General features: G+C 45.5%; 1 protein-coding gene across 4 annotated transcripts in view; it reads left to right on the top strand.

Annotated features, from left to right (window-relative positions):
• OLFM2 (olfactomedin 2) overlaps positions 1-26,602 on the top strand; it is a 282,766-nt gene that overhangs the window by 245,905 nt on the left and 10,259 nt on the right. For all 4 annotated transcript variants that reach the window (XM_061614510.1, XM_061614509.1, XM_061614508.1 and 1 more), the window contains exons 4-5: positions 9,948-10,167; positions 16,285-16,391. In XM_061614510.1, the coding sequence (XP_061470494.1) occupies positions 9,948-10,167; positions 16,285-16,391 (327 nt within the window). The remainder of the gene's footprint in view (positions 1-9,947; positions 10,168-16,284; positions 16,392-26,602) is intronic.

Raw genomic sequence — 26,602 nt, 5'->3', positions numbered from 1 at the left:
AAGATGGCGGCTGAGGTTTCCCTAAGGGGCTGAAGCCTCTGCCGCCATCTTGGTTGATGTCAGCAATGTGCGCGTGTACAGCAGAGGCTTCAGCCCCTTAGGGAAACCTCGGCCACCATCTTGATTGATGGCAAACCACAAAAAACAGCGGAGAAAAAGGTAAGTGAAGCGGGGGGATGGCAGGCAGTTCAGAAGCTCTTGTCCTGCGATCCACAGCTCCTGTCCTGCTTCTGTGGATCACGGGCCCCCAAAAGCTCCGGGCCCCTAGGCTTCATCCTACTAAGCCTAATGGATAATCCAGCCCTGGAGCTAAGAGTTTAGAAGTCCCTGGTTCAAATACCTCACCTACAAATTCACTAGATGGCCTTCTGAAAACCTGGACCACTTCAACCAGTAGCCTAACCATATAAGGGTCTTGCAAGGATCACTGTGCTGATATAATACAGCTAAGGTCTTGTGAAAAATGTTTCATGGATGGTTGTGATTTTTGTACCATTCACCCTTTCCCCTCTGGTCTCCCCCTCCCTTAGAATTCCTTTTTACAACTTAACATTCCCTTTTTCCTGAAAGTTGTTATATATAACTTTTATTAACATATCAATCTTTTGCATTTAGAATTCTTAAATATTTATTGTATAACATATTAAGCATGATACATATTAGATCATAGCATTTTAAAACTAACTTGTACACTTACACATGATTGGCTAGCATTGCAGAAATTAATAAAAAGTACCCAATTATTAATACATTAATCTCATTTCTATTTTCCTTTAATTATTAAAGGAAGTTTAATACAAACACATTTTGTTTGTTTGTCATCAGGGTATATTCCTACATTTTATGTAACCATCCTTAAGCAGTGGGTGTTTTCATTTGTCTCCATTATTTGGCATATGTGATTTCTGTAGTAGGAACCATATCAGAGGTCCATCCTGTATATTTAAATAGATATTCTATCATCAACATATGTCAAAAGAAATGAACACTACAGTGTATCAATCCCTCTAATAGCAAATGCAAGCTCTGAGTGCCAGCAGAACTGGAGCCAAAATGAGGCAACTGAGAAAGAAGTGTGTTATCTGAGTTGAAAGGGAGTGGACTGAGATTCCTACTTAGCTGATTCTGTTTTCCGGCATTTCATATTACCAGCTCTTGTGCCTATACTCTGCCCTCCATTGACATTGTTCCTATTGAGCACACATACACATCCAGATTTTGTTTACCCTTTTGTGTGTGCATGTACATCTATATCTATATATCTTTTCCTGCACACTTCCCCTGCACATCTATCCTGTTGCTTACTCCTGCCCTCTTCCTGAGCTTCTTTTTGGTCTTTTACTAGAAACATAGAAAGCTGCCATATACAGAATCAGGAGTCCTTTTCAGAGCCCTACATGGAGACACCAGGGACTTTCTACATGTAAAGCTTGCATTCAAGCACCAAACAATGGCCCTTCCCTACCACCAATAGTGAGAACGATGTGAAGTAAACATTTCAAATGTGCCATTATCAATGCTAGCTTGGTTCCTCTTGCCCACTATTTGTCTCCTTCCTATATCAAGTGCCAGGCTGAAGCACTTATTCTCAGTAGATATGCTGCCTAGTAGATGAGTCAGCCTGCTTCTTGCAAAAAAAAAAAAAAAAAGGCTAGAGTGCTTCTTCATAAGTGCACAAATCCTAGGGTAAGCACAACAGCTGGCTGCTCAACTTTGAACTTCCCTGGAGCAAACCTACATCTAAATAAGTGCCCTAGCATGTAAGGACCAGTGTTCTTCATTGTGTGCATGCCCCTAAATATCATAAGGAAGCTGCTTTATATCAGGCCAGACTATTCATCTGTCTAGCTCAGTATTGGCTACTCTGACTGGAAGTATCTCTCCAGGGTTTCAGGTAATGGTTTTCCTATTACCTGCTACTTGACCCTTTTTAAACTTGAGATGCCAGGGATTGAACATGAGACCTTCATGTGCTCTGCTGAACTACAGTAAGTATCAGGGCCTGGTTGTTCATATCTTGAATCGGATCTGGAGTGAGTATTCTCCGACTCCAGCGGGCTTGGAACATAGCCAGCAGAAGATACCATTCGGTTGACCAAGCAATTGCAGAAGGCCAGACTCCTGGTGAGGCCCTTCTTGTGCTCCCCACACCTTTGCAAGTACATATGACGGGGACACGAGATAGGGCCTTTTTGGTGGCCGCCCCTAGGCTATGGAACTCCCAAGTGAGGTGCGATTAGCTCCTTCCTTGCCGTCTTTTCGGCGACAAGTAAAGACTGTTTTATTTCAACAGGCATTTGGGATAGAGAACGGCCAGGATTAAGTGTCATAGGATGGGTGACTACATTATGATCTTATTATTTAAATTATCTGCTGTTCTTAAACGTACGTTTTATAGTTTTTAATTTTTCTCATAGTTTAATTCTATTTTTAATTGTATACATTTCGATGTTGTAATGGTGTGTTATCTTTTAGCTGTAAGCCACTCTGAGTCCTATTGGGAAAAGGGCGGGGTAGAAATAAAGTTTATTATTATTTATACATGACTTGGCCAATCCAGAGGCCTCATGCTGACTACCAATCGCAGGGGTTGATGTTACCCGTTCGCATTTTTCACTGTGCTTGCAGAGAGTTCTGGAGCCTGAATCCATATAGTTTTGGATAATTTGCTATGCTTTGCCCCACCCTGAGACCACAAAGCATCTAGTTGAAGACCCAGTTGCCTTTATTGTATTTTTGGTTAGGTATTACCTTCTTGGGGGAAAATATGAAAGAATGGCTTTAATCAGGGACATGATATGGCATGCAGAAACCAGGTAATGTTGATACGTCATGGGATATATTTGGCAGTCAGGGAGAACATAAGAATACAAGAAAAGCCTGCTGGATCAGGCCAGTAGCCCATCTAGTCCAGCATCCTGTTCTCACAGTAGCTAACCAGATACCCCTATTGGAAGCCCACAATCAGGACCTGAGCACACATGCACTCTCCCCTCTTGTGGTTTCCAGCAACTGGTATTCAGAAGCTTGCTGCCTCTGACCATGGAGTGCAAGTCTGGACCTGTCACAAACTGAAGCACCCTGGGAGAAGGTAGAGTAGGACTTCCTTTGCTATTAGTATGGGTTCAGGGAACTCCTTCAAGAGCAGAAGAATGTGGGACTCTTTAAAGAGCTCCGTCCTCACTTGTTGCCCTTCCCAGTGAGAATAGACATAAAATTAATACATAAAGGGACAGCTCATACAAGGGTCAAGTGTTAAAGCCTTTCCTGGACTGTACCACATTAAGCTGTAGCTTAGGGGAGTCATAAATGTTTAAAGTCTCCTCCACTGTCATCATCCAGGGGAGGGTGGGACTTGCTATCCCTTGGCAAAGGTGTACTAAACTCAGGCACCATATGTTGCTGCACACACAAAGCTAGCATGACAGAAGTGCTCAGCCTAGCCTTCTTCCTGACATGTATAGGGAATGCTGGGTCAGGGCTGAACCATTAGCAGCTGTCATGGGGGAGTCAAGAAACACAGCAAAGCCAGGAAGACCTTGTTGCTCAGGCAAGGTCTCAGCCAAAGCTGCAGTTCCGGTAGCTCACCACATGGGAATGCTGCACACAGAACCAAAGGTTCCTAGTTCTAGCTCTGGCAGTTCCTGATGTGCATGTGTGTGTGTGTGTGTGTTTACACAAGAAGTTCAAAATACACCATTCCCCCCCTCCCCACCTGCAGCTTGATGTGGTACCACCTGTGTCATATCTCACCTTTGGGTGTCAGACTGCTGGAATCGTGGAGGCCAGAGAAAGCTTTATAGCTTGAACTTGCTGAAAAGTATAAACCAGTTCTAAGAGCAAGGCAAGGAAACCCCACACTAGGCTTGTTATATTTGTTCCTTATTTCAAGGAACGGTGCCTTGTTCAGTAATACTTGCTAGGGCCTGGTAGTTGTCAAAGGGCCTGCCGCCCAAGGAGGTCAGAAACAGTTTGAGAGAATTCTCTGTTGGCCCAACCAGCCTGTTTCAGATTAAGGCAGTCCACAGACAGTGCTAGGGATCTTCCCAAATCTTGGAACTAGCACTGTTCCTGAAGCATGGGAGTTGAGGTCCAGTTGCTTTTATATATACACACACATGCCCCTGAGACTTTTTGCTGCAGTAACAACCAAAGGTTTTTTGAACATTTTGCACATTCTGTAATTGCTGCACCACCCTGTGCATCTCCAAACACATTCTGTGCTGCATGCTTCACCACAATGCATGCGGAGCCACCGTTCTTATTCCCCTTGTTCCTCTTGGGCAGTCTTGCCCCACTATTTTTTATTTAGAGCCCCTCGTTGCTTTATGCGCAAATGTCAAAAAGCTCGGCTATTCCCCCTCCCCCCACTTCCAGGTCACCTGCATTTTCTGCTCCAAAGCCTCCCCTTTCGTTGCTGCTGTTCGTTCATGACCCCCCATCCTTCCAACACACACACACAGACACTTTCACTCTCGGCCAAGGTCATAAAAAATGCAGCAGCAATTTCTCTACCACCTTTAAGTCTCTCAGCTTGCCATCAGCCACACGCAGCCGGCCTTCCCCAGCAAGTGAGCTCTGGCCTTTAAAGTTCAGCGAGTGAAGAAGACCATGTGGGAATTGCCAAAGGCTAGCCTCAGCTGGCACCTGTGCCATGCCTCACCTTTGGGTGTCAGACTGCTGGAATTGTGGAGGCACCCATCAGCATTATGTGCAGAATCTTAACATGCTGTGGATGAAAGTGCTGGGGTGTGCCGGAGAAACCCTGGCTCAGATTCCCCTTGGCCCTTCCACCATGGCGATTCTCCTCTTATTCTATGGTTATATGAGTGTGTGAGAGAGATGCTCACTTACATTGTCCACTCTTATTGGGGAAGGGCCATAGCTTAATGGTAGAGCATCTGCTTTGCATGCAGAAGGTCCCAGTTTATGGCATCTCCCTGTGGGGCTGGGAAAATTCCCTGTCTGAAACTCTGGAGAGCCACTGCCAGTCAGTGTAGACAGTACTAAACTAGATAGAACGATGGTATGATTCAGTACAAGGACAGCTTTCTATGCTCCTATGTTTCTCCCTATGAATTGTTATGAGGTGGTCCAAGGGCTTTTAAAATCTTTAAAAAAAAAAAATCCTAAACGTAAAAGCCTCTCAGAGAGGCTAGGAAATGCAGTTATTGCTATTGCTTCAGGTCCTGCTTGTGGGCTTCCCTTTAGGGCATCTGGCTGGCCACTGTGAGAACAGGATGCTGGACTAGATGGGCCATTGACCAGAACCAGCAGGATTTACTTATGTTCTTATGGCTCATGCCACGAAGTTCCAAACTGGGTCTCTAAGAATGTCCTTGGAGATGTCTCTTCCTAGAGAGACTTTTTAGCCCACCACTACCTGAATGTCAAGAGCCCCCCCACCATGGAACCATGGAATGTTCCACTGCCAGAACATTTGAATTGGTCCTATGATTTCTCACACCTTCACCATAGGCATGACTTGACTGAACTGCCAGCAGTTCAAGCTGTGAGACTAACATTGCCAGCCAGAATCCTCCTAGGCTAGCCAGTCATGTGATCCTAGAGAGCCAGTTGCATGCCACTGCCTGTTTATAAAGCTGTGAGATCTGCTGCACTCTCTTAGGACCAAACTGTGTTATTTTTCTGTCCCCTCCCATTTTTATACTAATTCGTAGGGCTGTGTGGCTGCTTTGAAGGTCAGGGATGCTCTGGGAAATGCTGTTTCACCTTTTCCTCCTTTGCTCTTTTCCCAATATAAATATCATCTACCCTTCTAAAACTGCTATTGTTGGCGCATTTGGGGAGGGGGAGAAAAGACAGATGCGACATCTGAAAGGGCAATGGAAGAAAGAGTGAAAGGCCCTCTATAGAGCACCACTTTCTTGACCTTCAAAGAAGTGCATGGGCCACATCTACTTTGGCCCTTGATCTGGTCATCTCATTGCTGGGAGAAGCCCCCAGGTTATGCATCCCTCCAGACAGTTGCCCCCTCTGCTCCAGATATTTGCCACCTCTCAAGCTGGGAGGAGTGGGGAACTGCCCTTTATCAGGCTGAGGCCAGGATGTCTACTAGCCATGATGTCTATGTACTGCTACTAGTGTTGGGGGCAGGATGCCTCTGAATGCCAGTTGCACTGAATACCAGTTGCTGGGAATCACAAGCAGGAAGGGGGCTGTTGCACTCAAGTCCTGCTTGCTGGTTTCCCATAGGCATGTGGCTGGCCACTGTGAGAACAGGATGCTGGAGTTGAGGAGCCACTGGCCTTATCCGGCACGGCTGTTCTGATGTTCTTATGTATGATGACACTGTTGATGGCATAGAGCATTACAAAAAGGTAGAGGGAGCGCTTGCTCTGTCTTGGGGTTGGATTCGATGGCCTTACAGGCCCCTTCCAACTCTGGGGTTCTATGATTCTTGGTAAAGGTCTACAGAGCTCCCATACCAACCTTTGCAATGGGCTAGCTGACATCCCTGTTTTTTACCCTTTGAAACTGTGGGTGTAGGCTTTGCTTGATTAAGTCTTGCCCACGATCTCAAATACAGTAAATGAGGGGTGTTATTTGAGGCGGTAGATTGCTTTCTTAAAGTGCTTGGAATGAGCCAGAGTTAGCTAAGCATTGTAAGCATTATTATTAATTTTGAATCAGGGAGATAAAATATGCCTTGTGCATGATGATGAGTCTTAACAGTATTCTAGGAGTTCTGTCATCATTAGCAGGCCCATGGTAAACAACAAAGGAAGACTTTGATCTTCATTAGGGGAAGGTGAAAGAGAGCAATGCAGTCTCTCTGTGATTGAATGGAAAGAGAAACCGGCTGAGAGTGTACCACAATTTTGAGGCACACATATGTTCAGGGATGGCATCAGTAGCAGGTATCCTCAGGCAGCTGCTAGGCCCCCAGCAACACTTACTGTTGATGATACCACCCTGGGCTTTTCTTTTTTTAAAAAAAAAAATTGCAAACTCCTGGTGTCTCATGGTGCCATTTTTGTTTTCAACAATGCCTCAACTTCATGGACAGCGTGGACAGAAATGGCCATTTCTGCAAAAATGTTTTGGGGTAGCCATTCCCTCCCCCCAACACATACTGCCCCAGAAGTTCAGTAGAGGCATTGTCTGTGATGGCCCCGAACCCCAGGAGCCCACAGTATTACAATGAAGACTCAGAAGAGGAGAAGAGGAGAACCTTTGCTACTTTCTCCTGTGCCCTCCCTGCCAGAGGATTTGACTCTACCCCTGTAGAGAAAAGAGCACCCCACAAGCCTTGTAGAAGCCAACAGATACAAAATCAGGCAAACACCCTTTTATAAGCATTGCCAGCTTCTCCAAGGAGGTGAGGCCAATAACATCGCAGGCCTTGGCAGCCTGGATAAAGCTTCACTTCTCTGCTGAGACAACAACCCACTAAAGTTGCAATAGGAGGAAGAGTTGCAGGCAACAGGGCCACTGGGACCTGTCCATGGTCCTCTGACCTTTGCTTCATAAAATGTGACCTGACTTGGCCTGATTGTGACCACTTCTCCTGTGAGCCTCAAGCCTTATGGAACAGGATGAAGAGATAAATGGCTGCTATCACATTCACATTTATGGTAGTGGCCATTCCCTCCCAGTCCCACCCCCACTGATGCCCTGGAAATCATCTCAACTTCTGGGGCACTGTTTAGAGGGGGGTCATTGACTGGAGCTGCCAGCACCATCAAAGAACTCCCCCATGAACCCTAGGGGAGGGCCCACCGTTTTAGGAAGGGAGGCCCATTTGGTAGCACTTTGCTGAAGAACTTTTCAGCTATGGGGGAAAGTTCAGCATATATTTTTCATGTGCAAGGCTGTTCCACGTGTGAATTGGGCCTAGATCAGTGGATTCTCATTTGCAGCCCACTCTTCCTCTATGGAGCTTAGGGCAGCATACATAAGAGTTATCCTATTTTATCCTCACAAAACCTCTGTGAAGTAAGTTAGGCTGAAAGAGACTGGCTCAGTGAGCACCTCTGCTGAGCACAGGGCAAAGAAGCCAGGCCTCCATTCTATACTGGACTGGCTCTCCATTGAGAGGTAGAGCTCTAGAGGCATGGACTGTTGTATCTTACTGCCTTGTTCAGCAATCCTCTTTTATGGCACTATATTCCCCCAGTTACAGCAGTTTGCTCCATTTTTTTGTTGCATTTACACATGCTGCTTTGGGGCAGGAATTAGATGCTGGATCATAATTCAAGAGATGAATATGAACAAGGATGAGTCTAAGACAGAGAGACAAAAATAAGTGTTGTGTTTCATCAGACATGAAGTGTTGCTCTGGATCTTTCTCTAGTTAAAGTAGTAAAAGACAGTGCTTGAGAGACTTCAGATATCACATTGCAAGATAGCATGCCTAATGGAGATCAGCTTTTCTGTAGGGGTAACTGAATGGAATTCCTGCCCTATGATGTCAGATTGTCTCCCTTATTTCTGATAATCCATTGTTGATTGATAATGTTCTTGTTCCAGCAAGCTGTCAGATTACTTTTGGAATATTTTTAGATTTCTAATATTATCTGCCTCTCTGTTGGCTATTACTTTGTCAATATTTTTATCTGCTCTTTTGATCTTCTGTTGTCGCTATAATTGCATAAAAGATACTAAATAAACTTGGTGTTAAAATGTCAAAGAACTGTGTTGTAAACATACATACCAAGTCTTATTGTGAGATTTCAGTGTTCAAAGGAAATATCACATTATGAAAATGCACACCGATCCTCTTCCCTCCCCATCCCCTTTTTCTGTGTGTAATGTCTTCTAGCCGGTAAGCCTGAGGGCAGGAGCTGTGTTGTTTTATTGTTTTGTAGGCCATTCTGGGAGCCTTTCTACCTGAAAAGTCTTAATGTTCAAGTCAGATATGGCATTAGAGCATTTTTTTTAAAAAATAAATATTCTTTGTTTGAACGTAGAATTGCTTCTTGGAAAGTCACCAGATTTCATTCTAATACCTCAAAGGGAGATCTCATGTTATAAACTAATGCCAAATAGGCAAGTAGCTGAATTAAAGTGAAGCCCTCACTTTTCTCAGCCAATTATTATTATTATTGTATTTTTATTTATTACATTTATATGCACAGAGTGGTAAGCGGCGGTAACGCAGCCGAAGCTCTGCTCACGGCCGGAGTTCGATGCCAACGGAAGGAGGAAGTCAAATCTCCGGTAAAAGGGGTCGAGGTCCACTCAGCCTTCCATCCATCTGCGGTCGGTAAAATGAGTACCCGGCATACGCTGGGGGGTAAAGAAAGGCTGGGGACAGAACTGGCAATCCCCACCCCATATATATGGTCTGCCTAGTAAATGTCGCAAGACATCACCCTGAGTCGGAAACGACTCGCACTACAAGTGCGGGGACACCTTTACCTTTACCTTTTTTTTCCTGCAAAGAGCTCAAGTTGGTGTGCATGGTTCTCCCCTCCCCTTTTATCTTCAGAACAACCCTGTGAGGTAGGTTAGGCTGAGAGACAGTGACTGGCCCAAGGTTACCCAGTGAGCTTTGTGGCTGAGTGGGGATTCAAACTCTGGCCTCCCAGGACTTAGTCTGATGCTCTAACTATAACACCACAATGGCTCTCATCACACAGTTCCTGCCTAACCATAGGCGTGTCTCAGATGGTTTGCTGCTCTCCCAACAGTGTGGAAGAAGGGATGATCCTAAAGTCCTGCTGCATCTCTGTGTGAAATGTTGCTGGTAGCAAAATGCCTATGATTCAGATGCTAGGGTCGGGCTGGGGAACCTGGTGCCTTCCAGGCACTGTTGCATTCCCGCTCCCATCAGCCCCTGCCAGCATGGCCAATCGTCAGGGATGATCATTATGGGAGTGGTATGCCAAGAACCTCTGGAGGGCCACAGGTTCCCCAGCCCTGGGCTAGGCTTCTTTTCTCCCCCCCCCCACTCATCTGATTTCTCATTTCCCCACTGGCAGGAATTAAAGGACAAAATGACAGAGCTGATGCCACTTTTCCCTGTGCTGGACCAGTACAAGTCGGACACCCGCACCATTGTGCAGCTGAAAGAGGAAGTGAGGAACCTTTCGGGCAGCTTGCTGCAGATCCAGGAAGAGATGGGAGCCTATGATTATGAGGAGCTCCAGCAGCGTGTGCTGGTCCTGGAAGCACGCTTACACGCTTGTATGCAGAAGCTAGGTAGGATGGTGTGGGTCCTTTTCTCTCTTCCTCTGTGGGCTGATTCACAAGCGACCCTTCCAGTGAAGTAGTACATGGATTCAAGCGTTCTGCTGCCTTTTATTGCAGGGGTGGAGAACCTGGGGCCCTCCCGAAGTTACTGGACTACAACCCCCATCATCTCTGACCATTGGCAACACTGGCTGGGGATGATGCGAGTTGAAGGCCAAGAACATCCTCCCTGGCTGTATTGGCCTCTGGGTCTGGAAGAATGTCTCCTTTCCCTTCACAGCCAGTACAAGTAACCATGGATGGAGAATGCTTCCAGCCCCTGTTTATAGCCGTGCCCTGTCCGGAGGATCTGCTTCTTCTCCTGGCTTGCTACTTCCATCTTCAGCCATAATGTTTAGTGCTAGAGCAAAATATTCAGGTGCAGGTGAATTCTAAAGGTTTTATCCATTGTTAGTCGTACTCAGAGTAGACTCATTGAAATCAACAGGAGTGGCTGAATTAGGCTCATTGATTTTAATGGGTCTACTCTAAGTAGAACTTAGCTGGATACAATCCTATGGGGAGAAGCTTCAAGTGGCTCCTTGGCTGCCCTCGTGATGGGCTGTCATTCTCATGGGGCATTCTATCCCAGATTACATACGGAAACTCTCCAGGCTGCTGACGCAGCTAAACCACTCCTTGAATCTATATATGCCCAGCCTTTGGTCACTTTGTCTTTCTGGTAAGCCCACTGCACATTCAACAGTTCTTTGAATTTGCCACCCCTCTCCATTTGCCCCACTTTTCCAGAGGTTGAACTGTCCTGCAACAATGTCTGTGGAGGAATATTTGGCTCAGCTTTAGTAGCACTCAGCCTTTGCAGGGAGGGTGCGCAAACATTTACTTTGCTTACTCTGGCTGTGCCTCCTGTCTCCAGAGCAGATCTAGCGATGGAGCCAGAAACGCTGGCAAGGAGTGGGTGGGTGTTCCACGAGGACCTTAATCATTTTCCAGCCACACCCATCTATTCCTGTCATGATCCCTGCATCCCCATCCCAGGGTTGCCCCAAAGAGGATTCAGATTCAAATGACTCACCAGTCACCCCACTCAGGGAAGGGGAGCTCCCAGCACCTCTTTCTGCACCATCTCAGCCTGAGGACGTGGCTCTCCCACTATCCTCAGACTCTGGGGATGACTCCCCTGTTGCTTCTCCTGCTCTACAGCCAAGCAGGAGCATGTCACTGCCGAATCAGCTACAGGATTGCAGAGAGGATCGCAGCCTTTAAGGATTGCAGCCAGCTCTCCCAGGGAGTGGAGGGGGGGGGCAGACCCACTAAGTGTCCTTCAACCTTCAGTCCCCATATGTGGCTGGATTAAAACTCCCTTCATCCCTGACCATTGGCTAAGCTGGCTGGGGATGATAGGAGTCATAGTCCAACAACATCAAGGTACCCTAGGTTGCAGAACACTGTTCTAGAATAAGGGAAAGGAACCTGTCTTTGGACTCCAGCTCTCATCAGCCCCAGCCAGCATAGTCAGTGGTCAGGGATGATTGCAGTTGTGGTCCAGCAACATCTGGAGAGCCACACCGGTTCTGTACCCCTGCCCTGGAGCATTTTTTCTTGTTTGTGAGTAAGACATGCAATCATTATTGCTGATAGTCATTGTGCATCCTTCCCTGTTAGAAATGGGAGATTAGCTTGCCTCAGCAAGAGAGTAGCTCCATTTTAATATTTTTCATTCCAAAATGTCTAAGAACTTTCCTGCTGGTCAGGCTAAAGGTCTGTCTGGTCCAGCACCCTGTTTCCAACAGCAGCCAATCAGATGCTTCTATAGAACTTACAACAAGGGCATGAGGGCAGCAAGCCTTCCTTTTCCTTTGGCTCCACCATCTGGTTCTCAGAGTCACACTGCTCCTAAACATGGAGGCTCTCCATTGTCTGTTGACACAATTTCCCCATGTTATCTTGCCAATGAAGAGCAGCTATCAAGTCAAAGACTGGAGGGTGAAAGTAATTCTCCTCTACTGTGTCTGTGTATCAGTCTGCAAGTGAAATTATCTCACAGAACTGAGTGTGGAAGGTAGATTTCCTTAGAGAGTAATATTCCCTTCCTTTTGCTTTGGAATGAGAAAATCCAGAACACAGAGCAGAGGGAGCGGAAACATTGACTCCTGAGATGCGAACATTTTATCAACAACTGATTCCCACAACACATACAGATTGCCCCACAGGAATTGGCAATTAGATCTGTTGGGGCAGATTCAAGGTATTTGTGCCCGATTTTGGATTCTGGTGAACATCTATTCCCTCTGGTGGGAAAACACAGGAGAAGGAGAGCAGAGCTTTGAACTGGGCTCTCAGAATATGGGGAAGTGACTGCTCTTTGCAACACAGATTTGTTTGTGAGCCAATTATCTGGTTTACAGATTAACCATACTTAGGGCTTCCCAGCTCTGAGCTGCATGTGGGTGGCTATTCCCTCTCTCTATCTGCAGCAGTTATTATCATTGTTGTCACAGCTGCCAGTGCGCAATGACACTTTACAAGATTACATAAAATAGTGCCCTATTGTAAGCTTGGAAGACTTTAACACTAGGCGGAGAGAGAGAGAGAGAGAGAGCGAGAGAGCGAGAGAGAGAGAGAGAGAGAGAGAGAGAGAGAGAGAGAGAGAGAGAGAGAGAGTGTGTGTGTGTGTGTGTGTGTGTGTTTGTGTGTGTGTGTGTGTGTGTGTGTGTGTGTGTGTGTGTGTGTGTGTGTGTGTGTGTGTGTGTGTGTGTGTGTTTAAAAAGAGAGAGGAAAAAGAAAAGACACCAGGTTGAAAATAGAGGCACCAGCCAGTGCATTTTCTCCCAAGACTGAATTTCATAGAATTTCATCCTGCAGTCAAGCCAAATAACAGTGTGTGCCACAAACAGAGAACAGGAGTGCGCCCCAGCAATAAAGAGGACAGTGAATGCATTTAATAAAGATAAACTGAGGAGAGCACAATATGTCTCAACCCACTTCCCCACCAGTCAAGACAATGAAGGTGTTTCTGTGTCTCCACCACCTCTTTTCCCCTCCTCGTTTGTTGTCACTATTGGATGTCACCTGGCAAACCTTTATGAGGCCATTTTTTTAATGCTTGCAGTATTGATTCTTTGCACTGCCTTTGCATTTGGCTGAACTTCTGAGGAAGCCTGAGTCTGCCCTTCCTTGGTGCATAAACAAACATGGTATGATGTGGAAGGCTATGCCAACATGAGCAAAAGCCTGCCACTGAATGGGAGGGAACCCCAACTACAAAAGCTCACCAGAAGCATTGTGGCTTCTTCAACCACATACAAATTAGTGGGGCATAGTCCCAGGGCCACAGCTCAGTGGTAGAGGACATGTCTTGCATGCAGAAAGTCTGGGGATTGGTTCCTAGTATCTCCAGCTGAGCCAGGAAAGACTCTTCTCTGAGACCTTGGAGAGCCCCAACCCATCAGTAGGTGGGGAGCCATCTAATAATAAAAATAATTATTATACAGCCCATGAGCCAGAAGTTCCGACACTTGGTGTAGTGTGCTAAATGGACCAATTAGCGATACAAGGCAGTTTCCTGTGCTCTATTCAGCTGAATCACAGCCCTCACAGTTTCCTGAAATCTTTGTGGAATAATGTTGCACAATTCCTTCTTGCATCCAGGACAACAATGAAAACGATAGGTGAAATTTCAAGGGTGCTACTGAAGGCAACAGTGAAAGCTTGAGGTACTTTCTGATCATTGCAAAGGCAAAAATGAAATTTTAAAAAGACAGCTTAGGCTCACCTCTAGTGAACACTGGGCCTCCAAAACCAAACCAAAAACTGTTGTCTTTATAGTTGGCCAGGAACATTTGCTTGCCTTTCTGAAGATAGTCATTAAATGACCTGCCAACCCATCCCACGTAATATCAATCTACAGTTATGTACAACAGGGCTTCTTAAAGTTACCCATTCAAACAGATTCTATATAGAGCCTATTCAAACCTGTACCAATAACATGTGGTGCAGCCCATCTTGGAATATACCACATCTGACAGAAAGTAGGGAAATCATACTTCTGAATGTATACATTCTCAGCTCATAAAGAGATAGTATACCAGAGAGAAATCAGGTTAAAACCTCACTCACTTGGGAGGCAGTTCTTCATATGAAGGAACATTCAGTCATGTCCATCTGCAGTTTGAAGTGGAACAGCCTGGGAAGGGCTGTACCACATGTTGATGCTGCATGTTTGAACCGGCTCTATGATGAGGCACTTTCAGAGGTTCTGTCATTTATAGAAAGATGTCGTATGGGTAGTGCTGATAGGGCATTTATAAAAGGCAAAGCCAGTTCTGTGTGTGGAAACATAAATGCAACCCATGGGGGTATCAGGAGCAAGTTCTTGCCTCCATTAGCTGCTACACCATATGCTTTTTCTCCAGGCAGCAGCTGCCATGAGCTCTTCTGGGCTCATGAAGCTCAGCCTGGTTTGCTGCACTGCTGATACTTTGCGAATAATAATCCGGGCATCATGTGGGCCTCACTGCTGTGTTGAACAGAAAATAAAAATGCAGAGATGTCAGAATATCACAGGGCTGCACTTATTGGAGGGTAATTTCTCACCACATACTTAGCTTACAGTTCAACCCACGTTTACTGAATTATTGCAAAGCACTGAGAAATGGGTGGAAGAGAATCAGCATGGCAAATTTGTAGGTTCATTGGTGGCCTGGGTATCTGCTGCTGATTTGGTCATATAATTGCTTAACCAAGTGCTGAAATCTGGACAGAATCATACAACGCAGTGTCTGGACATACTGAATTAATTCAAATATGGCTTCTACAGCATTCTGAATGTTGTCAAAGTTTGCTTTTGGAATTTGGCTTCATAATGTGTTTTCATAAATCTGAAAACCTAGCTTTTGTTGATTGTAAGGCAATAATGTTGACTGTGCAATCTTATACATATCTACCCAGAAGTAAGGCCCATGAGGTTCAGTGGGACTGGTAAGTATATATATAGGGTTGCAGCCTAAAAGTATCATTTTTGACAAATACAGAGTTGCCTTTTTTATACCTTGTTTATTTTTAAAACCGTTAAGTCTAGGAATATCCACAATGGGGAATGCTAGCTTAATCATCATCATCATCTGTGTCTTTCAAGCAAAGACCATTTGCTTCAGGATTGTCTCTTCTCTCCACCTCTCCCCACCCCCTCACCCCACACAGTTTCAGCTTTAGGAGTCATAATTCCTGGAAGTATTAAATCATCAGAGTAGAAGAGGGTCAGTTATCATGTAGTCTCATCATAATCAGTGATACTGTGCTTTTAAGCATTGAAAATGCTTCACATACATTATCATATCTTATCCTGTAAGGTAACTTTTTGCGGGACTGTAAGTGCAAGCGTGGATTCAAATATTTGGATGCTGCCTCATGTAAAGCAATAAACTCCCTGCACATTTAAAAGAAACATGTCATGGAGAAGATGAGGCTAGAATCCTTTTTCTGACATTCTGTTTGAGTGTGGGAGGGGTAGAGATTTGTTTTATTTTTTCCCATGGGGTGAGATGGTATTAAAGCAATGTGATCACTGAGACTGCCTGATACTCTGCTTCTCTGCCCCATAGTGGGTATGTTCTTCTGATGTCTTTGCCTTCCAAAACATGGAAGGCCTTGTTGCTCAGGCATTGCCATCAACAGAATGGCTGGATCACTTAACTGGAGAAGACAGTCGAGTCAGTTGGGAGAGCAGAGCAGCCCAGGGAAAGAGGCTGTATCTGGCAACTTTCACCAGACCTGGACATGGGGGATGACTGATTAGCACCATGAACCCAACCATATGACAATTCCCCACCTGCAATTAGAAGTGGTACAATCCATCAGTATAGGCTTTGTATTGGGCTGCTGATTTGGTCCTTTCTCAACTCAATTACATGATAAAGTTTACTGTTATTTTACTTAGGGAGCAGTGACTTTTCCAGGATTGCCCAGGAAGTCCATAGCCAAGCAGGAGTCTGAACTTGGGTCTAAAGACAAAATTCTACCTAGTAGATAATACTCTTTCCCCTTGGCCACTGAAACCAGCCTCCAGTTTTCTTCCCTTCTGTCATGTTTTCTAACCTTCTTGTCCCTCTCTGTTTTGTACTCCAGGGTGTGGAAAACTCACAGGGGTAAGCAACCCGATCACCATCCGGGCATCAGGATCCAGATTTGGCTCTTGGATGACAGACACCATGGCCCCCAGTTCTGACAGCCGGGTGAGTGTGTGAGAGTCAAAATCCCCCTAGAGCTCTATTCTCCCTATACACACTTAGAATCAAAGTTGGGCTACTTTCAGGAGACTCAGGACAGGAACTGCTTATAAGTGGGGTGCTTTGCTTGTAAGACAGCAGCCTGTAACAGTTAAGTTTCTTTTAAATCCAGTCCAAATAGAATAAATTAGGCTAAATGCACATCGTTTCCCCAGGTTATTTGATCCAAATAAGTGACATCTGACTCAATAAGCACAAGCTCTTTAAACTGGAGACTGCAGCACCCAAATGACATAAACTTGCCTGTCCTGATTGCAAAGCAGAGCATTAGCAAAAGGGAGAGGGTGTGTGTGTGGGGAAAGAGTATTAATTAATAAGATCTTGGAAGAAAAGATGCAGATGAACTGGAGGCCATGGGGAGAGGAGAACTGTGGGAGTGGCCTCACCTCCCTCCTTTTTTCTATGGGAGGGAACCCTTAGGCAGCAAATGAGGCCACTCCTCCCTCCTTCCATCTCCTCTTCTTATCAGCCTGCAACTAGACCAGTGATTCTCAAACGGTGCGCTGTGGCACACTGGTGCGCCGCAAGAGGTGGCTAGGTGTGCCACGAATATTATGAAAGTATATTATTATTAAGTTATGTTTATTCATAGTTTAAAATATATTAATATATTTTTAATTTTGTACATGAAGTGCGCCAGAATTTTTTTATATGTTTTACAGTGCGCTGCGAACCAAAAAAGACTCACTGTCCTAGACCATGGCATGAGTCTTTCTCCCTGTACCACTTCATTCTGCTAATTGCAGAAACAACCAGCATTGGTCTTGATGCAACCCCACCTCCAGAGTCACCTGAGGAAGGGAGAAGGGAAGAGGTCCTGGGCCATGTTAGACTGATGCATGAAGTGATGGAGCACAGTGCCCCCTCCCCTTCTCCCTTCCTCAGATTGCTCTGGAGGCAGGCTTGCATCATTGCCAGGCCATCTCTGCTCCAGATGAATCTGCACTCTTGTACCACTTTAACAATCATGGCTTTTTTACACACACACACACTTGTAGTTTGTTAAGGGTGCCAGGAATTGCAGCTCTGTGAGGGGTAAACTATAGTTCCCAGGATTCTTTGGGGAAGCCATGACTGTTAAAGTGGTACAAATGTGCTTTAAATGTATGGTGTGAACATAAATTGAGAGGAGGGAATAGACTCTGTAGCTCAATAATGGAGGCATTGTCCTAGATTGAGGGCTTATGGGGTGGGGAGGTGAAGGGATACTCTCCTATTTCCTTGCCTCATAGTCTTCAAGCTGGGTGGGCCTAGAGAAAAGAGCCTGTCCCTTCTGCATAGCTCTAGGCTCTCTTTTTCTTGGTCACTCTGGAGTAGGGTTGCCAGGTCCATTGCCTGAGACTGATCCTGTATCTTTTGGAGAAGAGAAAGTCAGCCAAGTGCAGGTGTTCTTGCAACTCTGTAATGGGGAAAAACCACAAGGTGGAATTCTCCCTTCCCCCTCCACAACTTTTAAAGATACAGAAGCAACCAAGAGGTCTTCTCCTAAATATACAGGATCAGGATCAGGCCAGGAACCTGGCAACCCTACTCTGGAGTGTAACAAGACACTGGCTATTTATACACACACACACACACACTTTCCCAACAGAGTACATGATTTCCAAGTCAGCATTTTTATAGCTTAATTTATATTGGTTTTGCAGTTCAACATAATTGATGCTCTGCGAGAATGGCACAGGTTTGAAAGGGCCAGTGTGGTCCCTGGAAAGTTCAGAACCCCTGTTGTAGGCAAAATTGGAAAGTGGGGTAGCAGAAATGTCAATGGATTGGAAATTAGTCTCATAAAAAGCAGCCTGAGCAGAGGAAAGTGATGAATTGTTTTTCAACTCTCGTTATCTGAAGCTGATTAATTGACATTGTGTGGCTGCTCTGGGCTCCTCTGGGAGGAAGGCCAGGGCAACAGCCTTGTTTTATTACGAGAATACTGTAAAAGAACTGCAGCTGGATCTGGTCCTGCCACAAGGTTCGCATAGGCCATGTTTTTTGTTTTGTTTTGTTTCTGTAAGCTTGCAGTATATTTCTAAGATGGCCCAGGACAGAACAAAGGACTGAGTCTAGCTGTACAGACCTACTACTGCACTGGTCCTGGAGAATGTGCATGTTGGAGGAAGTTCAAGTGGCATCACCAAGTCTCAATCATGATGATGACGATAACAAAGATGAAATATTCCAAGGCGGCTTACAATCATAAAGTTACAGCACAATCCCAATAAGCAATAAGAAGCAACATAAACATCACCACCCCCAAAAAGAGGGCTCCTCTAAAATGGACGAGAAGGACAAATTAAAGCAATGATTGCGACAGTCGAGCTTGATTAATAACACTTGTTGGCAAAGGCCCACTAAAACAAAATTATTGGTTGATAGCAAGGTCTATGCATAAACTACCATGAGGGGTGGGGGCAAGGGCATACAGCGGCACAGAAGACAGTGGCATACAAGCACAGAGAGGTTAGAATTGCCTTCTTTGATCAGATCGAGCGGAATCTATCCCAACATTCAGATTCCAACAGTGGCTGGCCAGATGCCTCTGAAAGATCCCCAAAGAGTGTGATGGTGCTGGCTAGTCCCTGCTGTTTGCTTTTGTCTCCAGTTGCCTTCTATGCAGAGTTACAATGGCTCTGTACATGGAGGCTCCATAGCTGTCCTAGATAGCTTGGGCTTTTTATTAGGTGAGATGTTTCTAAGAGGGACAAGGATGCAGTATCACTCTACAGATTTATCAGCTAGGGCAGGAATAGCCAGTGTAGTGCCCTCCAAATATTTTGAACTATAGCTGCCATCATCCTCAGTTGTTGGCTGTGCTGGCAGGGGCTGATGGGAGTTGTAGTCCAAAATATCTGGAGGGCATCACATTGGCTATCCCTGTGCTAGGGTATCAGGAATGAAAGCTGTTTCTGGTAAAGAAGGCTTGTAGGTAGGTGAACAAAGAAAGAACTGCAAAGAGAACATTAACAAATTTAGAATGAAAATCAGAAGAGGGTGTAAAATACAGGAATGGCAGTTATTATGGACTGTTTCCCCTGGGACTAGGGATGGAAATATCTGTCAGTTTCAGTCCTCTCAGGTTCTCATTTTCCTCATCTTAAATTCAGTTCTCCACATTTCTGCAGCAATTTGCGGATTTTTTTTAAAAAAAAATTGGTAATGTGATGAAGTGTATCTTTGCTGTGGCTTCAGTTGTGGTTCACAGAAGTCAACAAGGGCTATGGCTGATTGCAATTATTTATATCCTGGCATTCAGGATGCAAATCCTTCCAGGGTGGCTTACAAGTAGCATCAATGCCCATTAAAATGAATGCACACGTGCGCGCACACAGAGACACACTGAAATGTCTACACATTGCAAGTCGTAAGGAACTTTCCCACACAGCAGCTGGTGACAGACAGCCCTGTAGGGGAAGGGCTAGTTCAGCTGGATAGCTCCTGATATGCCTTCTTCATCGGCCTCCTTTGCTTTCCCGGGATCCTTCTCACTGGGCAGTTTGTGTGTAGCCATCTTTAGGGGGAGGAACGGGCAGTCCAACTGGAGTAGGCTGTGGCATCATCTTCTCCTGCCCTTCTCACTATCCTCCACACACACACGTTTCTCCGATCGGATGGTGGATATATACCCTGTCCTGGATGGGGTTACACTCCCCCTAAAGGAGCAGGTTTGTAGTCTGGGAGTCGTCTTAGACTCTTCCCTGTCACTTGAGGCTCAAGTAGCTTCGGTGGCGCGGAATGCGTTCTATCAACTTCGATTGGTAGCCCAGCTACGCCCCTATCTGAGTAAGGAGGACCTTACATCAGTGGTACATGCTCTGGTAACCTCGCGTTTGGACTACTGCAATGCACTCTACGTAGGGCTACCTTTGAAGACAGTTCGGAAGCTACAGCTAGTGCAAAATGCGGCGGCCAGATTGCTAACAAGGACCAAATGGTTTGAGCATATAACACCTGTTCTGGCCTGCCTGCACTGGCTGCCAATATGCTTCCGGGCTAGATTCAAAGTGTTGGTATTAACCTATAAAGCTTTATACGGCGCGGGACCACGATACCTGTTGGAACGCCTCTCCCGATACGAACCGGCCCGTACACTACGGTCTACTACGAAGGCCCTCCTCCAGGTTCCTACTTATAGGGAGGCCCGGAGGGTGGTGACAAGATCTAGGGCCTTCTCAGTGGTGGCCCCTGAATTGTGGAACAGTCTCCCTGAGGAGGTATGCTTGGCGCCGACATTGTTATCCTTTCGGCGCCAAGTTAAAACCTTCCTCTTCTCTGAGGCATTTTAATTTCATTTAATTCAAGTCTGTTTAATTTTAAATTTGCTGTAATGTTTTTAGACTGTTTTATCTTTATATCTTTTGTACTATACTGCGTGATTTTATTGTATTTCTGTTGTTCACCGCCCAGAGAGCTGTTGCTAGTCGGGCGGTATATAAATCTAATAAATAATAACAATAAAATAAATAATAATACACAAATACACATACACTACACTCACATTATATCATGCTTTTGTACCCTTTCTTTTGAGCATCAGGACTTCCCCAGATAGTGGCAGGATCTTGAGTTGTAGCAGATTTGTTTGTCCCCCAGTAATTTTTTTTTAATGAAGACCTGGTAAATGAGTTTTGTCAGTGTTGTGCAATGGATGGAATGTTTGACTTGGAATGGAGAGACCTGGATTCAAATCTCTACTAATCCATGAAGTTCTTGGTGGCGGCGGGGGGAGGGGGGAATGGGACAATTTGCCAACTCTGTCTTTGTTGATGGGATGAGCTGCATCAAGCATACCAGCCTGAGTTTCTTGGAGGAAGGGTGGAGTTAAAAATATAGTAAATAAAATGTTTGGAGTCAGGAAAGATAGAAGTGGCAGGTGATCTTGAGGATGGGAGAAGACAGGGTTAGCAATGAAAATATGTCATTTTCGATTCTCTCCGTTTCTTATTTTTACAATCTGAAATTCAGTTCTCCACATTTCTGCAGAAATTTGTGATTTTTTTTTAAAAAATCCTCATGAAAATTCTCCAGCATTTCAGTGGGAATTTCTCCTAATAAACACATTTTTGTAGGCAGTTTTGACTAATGTACACATTTCCGCAAGCAATTTCTCATCATATAATGCATTTTTGTATGTTATTTTCACTTTCCCCTAATACTTGCATTTTTGTAAACATTGGTTGGTGAACTGCATTGCAAAATTTGAATAAGTGTGAATTTTGAAAGATGGTTGTGTTTCAGGACTCGTATTGTTTCAGAAAGTGTGGATTGATGGATTTGGCTTGAAATGCGAATTGAATTGAAATTCTTGCCCATCCCTAGAATTCCTCTGTAGGATGTGGCTTGATTTAGAGATTGCCACCAGCTGGTCCATCTGAAGCTCTTTACTCTGGTCTCTTCCTGGGGTATTCTGTAGTCTTCATTAAGTAATTCAACCAGAAAGCCTGGCTTAGGATGGTCTCACTTTAAGGAAGGGGGTTGGAGTATATAGTAATTGGTTCCTTCCAAAGCTGTAATTCCAGTATATCATTCTACTTGTTTGGTGTCTTTCAAGTTGAGTGTAAAAGAGGCTTATCTCCAGTAGACACAAGAACACATGAATGCAACTCAATATGGTGAGAAGTCTCTGGGGTGATTGTAGCAGCTAAGGGTTCCAATGGTTGCAATAGCTACCTACATTGAGCCCGTTCTGATCCTTTCTCATCACTAGCTCACTCTCCCTCCTTTCTTGGACTTGAGCAGAAACTTCCTTATATACTTCTGTGCTACTTCGAGTCAAAGAAAAATCTTGATGCTGTTGTGATGTTAAAACAGGATTGGAAGGGGCTCTCTGCTAGAGCCTGTAGCGTTTAAACCTCTAGCTGCTACACTCACTCAGAGGCTTTTCATAATGTGGAGCCTCATTCATGGGCTCCTGTGTGACTGAGGCTTAGGTGCATAAATGTGCATTTCAGTCAATACAAATCCTTTTAGACTTTTGCAGGATCACAGATTGCCAGTTTTCAAGGACTTGGCAAAATCCTGTGGCTCTGTAGCAAATGATTTATTGAGAAGAAAGCCTAACAGGCTCCCCTCCGTTCCACCCCAGCTCTCCAGAAGAGACCAAGGAGGGGAACTTTGTCTGATCATCCTCCGAGTGTGAAATCAATCTTGCCCGCCTCTTGCTATCACAATGCTTCTTCTGTTATTAAAAACTACTCGGGCTTTTGATCAGCAGAAAAGAGTGAAAATGTGTTTTAACTCAGTAAATTAAAGGAGAGAAAACATTTAATAAAAGAAGTGTAAATCATCCGTAAAGGTTGGGGTATGTTTACTCAGACTCTGCAGTTGAGCTTCTTGGCAAGTTAGGGGGAGAGAAACAATCAGGAGACGCGATTTGGATGGCAGAATGCCCATGATGATGGTGATATTTGGGCAGAGTTTGCAAGCAGCATTCATAACCCCAGTATTTCCATTTAAAGGAGCATGGATAACAGAATGGGCTAGAAAGTGGTGTGTTTGTGCATGCAGGGATGGAGGACTGGGTTTGACACCAGTCCAAGTTGTGACCATCCTGAGCTAGATAGCTAAACCACTTACAAGTTAGTCTCCCCATTCAGAAAAATCTCCCCTCAGTTCTTCTCCCAGGACTGTACCCTTTCAGAATATAAGTCATGGTTTGCATGATTTCTCAAAGTCACAGGTTGCAGTAGGGCTTTTGATATAGTGCCCATGGGCGCAGTGGTGCCCTTGAGGTCTTCCCCTGGCTCCCATGAAGTCTCTGAATGCACTACCCCATGCAGTACTCCCTTGGTCATGAAATGGTCAGTGTGGTTACCTTTTTTCTTTTGAAAAGTGCAGACAGTTGAGGGAGGAAGTTGGAAGAGTGACACTCTTTTCCATTTCAGCTCTATGTGCTTTTTCAAGGCTCAGATAAATTCTACCCAATCTGATTTTTATCCAGATCCCTTAGGAGAATGAATTATGTATGTGTAGGGGGGGGTGCTTTCTCTTTTTTCTGTCTCTCTGATGGTGGGGGAAGAGAGAAGTGACCAAAGAGGGTGACACCCGTTGCACTTCCTCCTGCCTATCTGTCTTGGCACCACTAAGGTGGTGAGTAACCTTGAACCTGATGAGCTGCAAATGAGGTCCCAGAACAGGAATTGCAAAATAGCCTAAATAAAGGGCGGGTCCACACCATACATTTAAAGCACATCGCACACACATTTAAAGCACACGAATTCCCTCAAAGAATTGTGGGAAATGTCATTTGTTAAGGATGCTGGGAATTTGTAGCTCTGAAGGGAAAACCACAGTTCCCAGAATTCTTTGGGGGAAATCATGTGCTTTCAATGTGTGTTAGATATAAGTGGATAAGCCACTCCTTAGAAGGAAAAGATATGATGAAAATGTGATAAGGACCTGCAAGTTTAAGTGAAAGAGTGACTGGTTCAAGGGCACGTAGCATTCTTCGTGGTTGAACTAGAATTTGAACACAGGCTTCCCCCTAGCGTGATCTGGCCATGTTATTTACTACCCTACACAAGCTCTTTGCATTTACCTGGCTCTCTCGAGGTATTTCTGCCAGCAACACCATTCAAAAACCTGACATTTGTAACAATTAAAAATGGCTCCAGGTTTCAGGGGGTCCTCGGCAATTGCAGTCTGGTACATCTCCTACATCAGTGGTCCCTCTGCCACAGGTACACCTGGCAGTAGTGACAGCCATCTGTGAGCCACCATTTTATGTTTCCCACAATGTCCCTGATGCAGTGTGCTTCTTTCCCAACTTGGTGCCTTACAGATGTTGTTGGACTACATCCCCCAGCATCTCTGACCATTGGCCATTCTCACTGGGGCTGATGGGAGTTGGAGACTAATATCTGAACCGCATCAGGTTGGGCATGGCTGCTCTAGGACATTATGGGAAATTTGAAATGGTGGCTCACAGACCCAGCCACCCAGCATGGAAGTTTCAGGGCAGGAATCTGAGAGTGCTGGGATCCGAGTCTGCTAATTCTATGTCAGATGTGTTGTTGCAAACCATAGTTTTTCCATCCTCGGTTGTCTTCAGTCCTGTTTGTTAACTAAATGACTTTTGGTGATCACGCAAACTTTCACAATGTCTTCTTTCTAGTTGACAGTTGGCTCTAGGGGCCTTGGAAAGCATGCAACCTTATTTTGCCTGTTATATGTGGTCTCCCCCCCACACACACCTTTTCAGTTAATTATATTTTAAAGTTCAAAAGGTAGCCCTGAGCTTTGGAGAGAGAGTGGGAGGAATTCAATGTAGGCACCAAACACAGCTAATCCAGTGCAGGGAGATGTCAGCTGCTCCATCAAATAGGCTTAATTGTTTAAAGAAGGAAAGGGGAAGAAAACAGCAAAGACCCTGGGGGCTGTTCTGTTGAGCCCCAGTGATGGGCAAAGAACAAAGAAGCCTCTGGCAAAATGTATACATCCAGGGCTTCCTGTCTCCTTTGCAAACATTTGAAGCAAATGGTGGAGCTTGCCAATCTGGTGTCTGGTCAGAGCCGGTGAGAGCTGCCGATGAGCATGTTAATGGTCTGGGCTTATTGTGCAATTGACAGTGAGCCAAGGCTGGAATTATGTATCACTTGGGCTTCAAATGTGCCTCCTGAGTAGCAGTAATGCAGAAGGAGGAGGCAGTTGCACGGGACAGTGATGGGGCAGGAGAAGGTACATCTTGTCCCCAATACTATTTAACATCTCTATGAGCCCCTGGCAGCAGTCATCAGGAGATTTGGAGTGAGGTGTCAGCAGTATGTTGATGATACCCAGCTCTATTTCTCTGCAGCATCTGAATTGAGAGAGATTGTGCAAGCCCTGGACCGGGGTCTTGTCTCAGTGGTGGGCTGGATGAGGGCCAATAAACTGAGTCTAAATCCTAGCAAAATGGAGGCGCTGTGGGTTGGTGGTTCCCAAGTTTGGATAATTGGTCAGTTGCCTGCTATGGATGGGGTTGTACTCTCTCTGAAAGAGCAGGTTTGTAGTCTGGGGGTGCTCCTGGATTCATCTTCATCGCTAGAGGCCTAGGTGACCTCAGTGGCTAGGAGTGCTTTTACCAGCTTTGGCTGGTAAGACAACTGCAGCCATTTCTGGACCAGGATAGCCTGACCACTGTTGTCCATGCACTGGTAACCTCCAGGCTGGATTACTGTAATGCACTCTGTGTTGGGCTGCCCTTCAGGTTAGTTTGGAAGCTGTAGCTGGTGCAAAATGCAGCAACTTCTCACTGGAAAAGGGTATCACCAACTGGAGGTTGGGCCCGAAGGGCAGTTTGGGGATCCTGCTTGTGTACCGCCCACCCCGCTGCACAGCAGACTCCCTGGCTGAGGTGCTAGAGATGGTCTCGGCTGTACGTGCATTGTCCCCAGAGCTGTTAATTCTCGGGGACTTCAATGTACATGCTGAGGCCACTCTCGTAGGAGCCCCTCGGGATTTCCTGGAAACCATGGCTTCCTGGGAACTGCACCTTAGTAATATTGGGCCCACCCATGTAGCCGGTCATGCTCTCGACCTTATGTTTGTCCTGGGAGGGGAGGGAAGTGTTCTGAAGTTGGGGGTGGCTTCTTCCGCCCCTGTGTCATGGTCAGACCACTATCTGGTAAATATAGACTTCTCGATACCACACACCCTCCGTAGGGGAAAAGGACCTATTAGAATGGTCCGCCCCAGACGCCTAATGGATCCAGAAGGATTCCTGACTGCGCTTGGGGAATTGGAACCTGCTGAAGGCCGCACGGTCGATACCCTGGTGATGGAGTGGAATGAGGGGATCACCAGGGCTCTGGACCGCGTGGCGCTGAAACGTCCTCTCCCCCTGAACAGAAGTCAGTTAGCACCTTGGTATACTCCATGGTTGCGAAATCTGAGACAGGAGGTGAGACGACTAGAACGCCGGTGGCGGAAATCCCGTTCCGAAGATGTCCGGACACAGGTTAGAGCAGCAGTAACTGCCTACCAAGTGGCAATAAAGGCAGAAAAGAAGAGGTTCTTTGCTGCCTCTATTGCGTCCGCAGAGTGCTGTCCCAGGAGGTTGTTCCAAGTGGTCCGAAGCCTGGTCGGTCCAGTTGCTCAGGAACCCTTGGAACAGTCTAAGGCCTCCTGTGACAAATTAGCAAAGCACTTTGCCGACAAAATCGAACATTTACGGAGCTCAATTCCGT

This window comes from Rhineura floridana, chromosome 3 (assembly GCF_030035675.1).
Source record: "Rhineura floridana isolate rRhiFlo1 chromosome 3, rRhiFlo1.hap2, whole genome shotgun sequence".
In the NCBI taxonomy this organism is placed as follows: Eukaryota; Metazoa; Chordata; class Lepidosauria; order Squamata; family Rhineuridae; genus Rhineura; species Rhineura floridana.
Note: the sequence above shows the minus strand (reverse complement) of the source record. Positions and strands in the feature narration are given on the sequence as shown.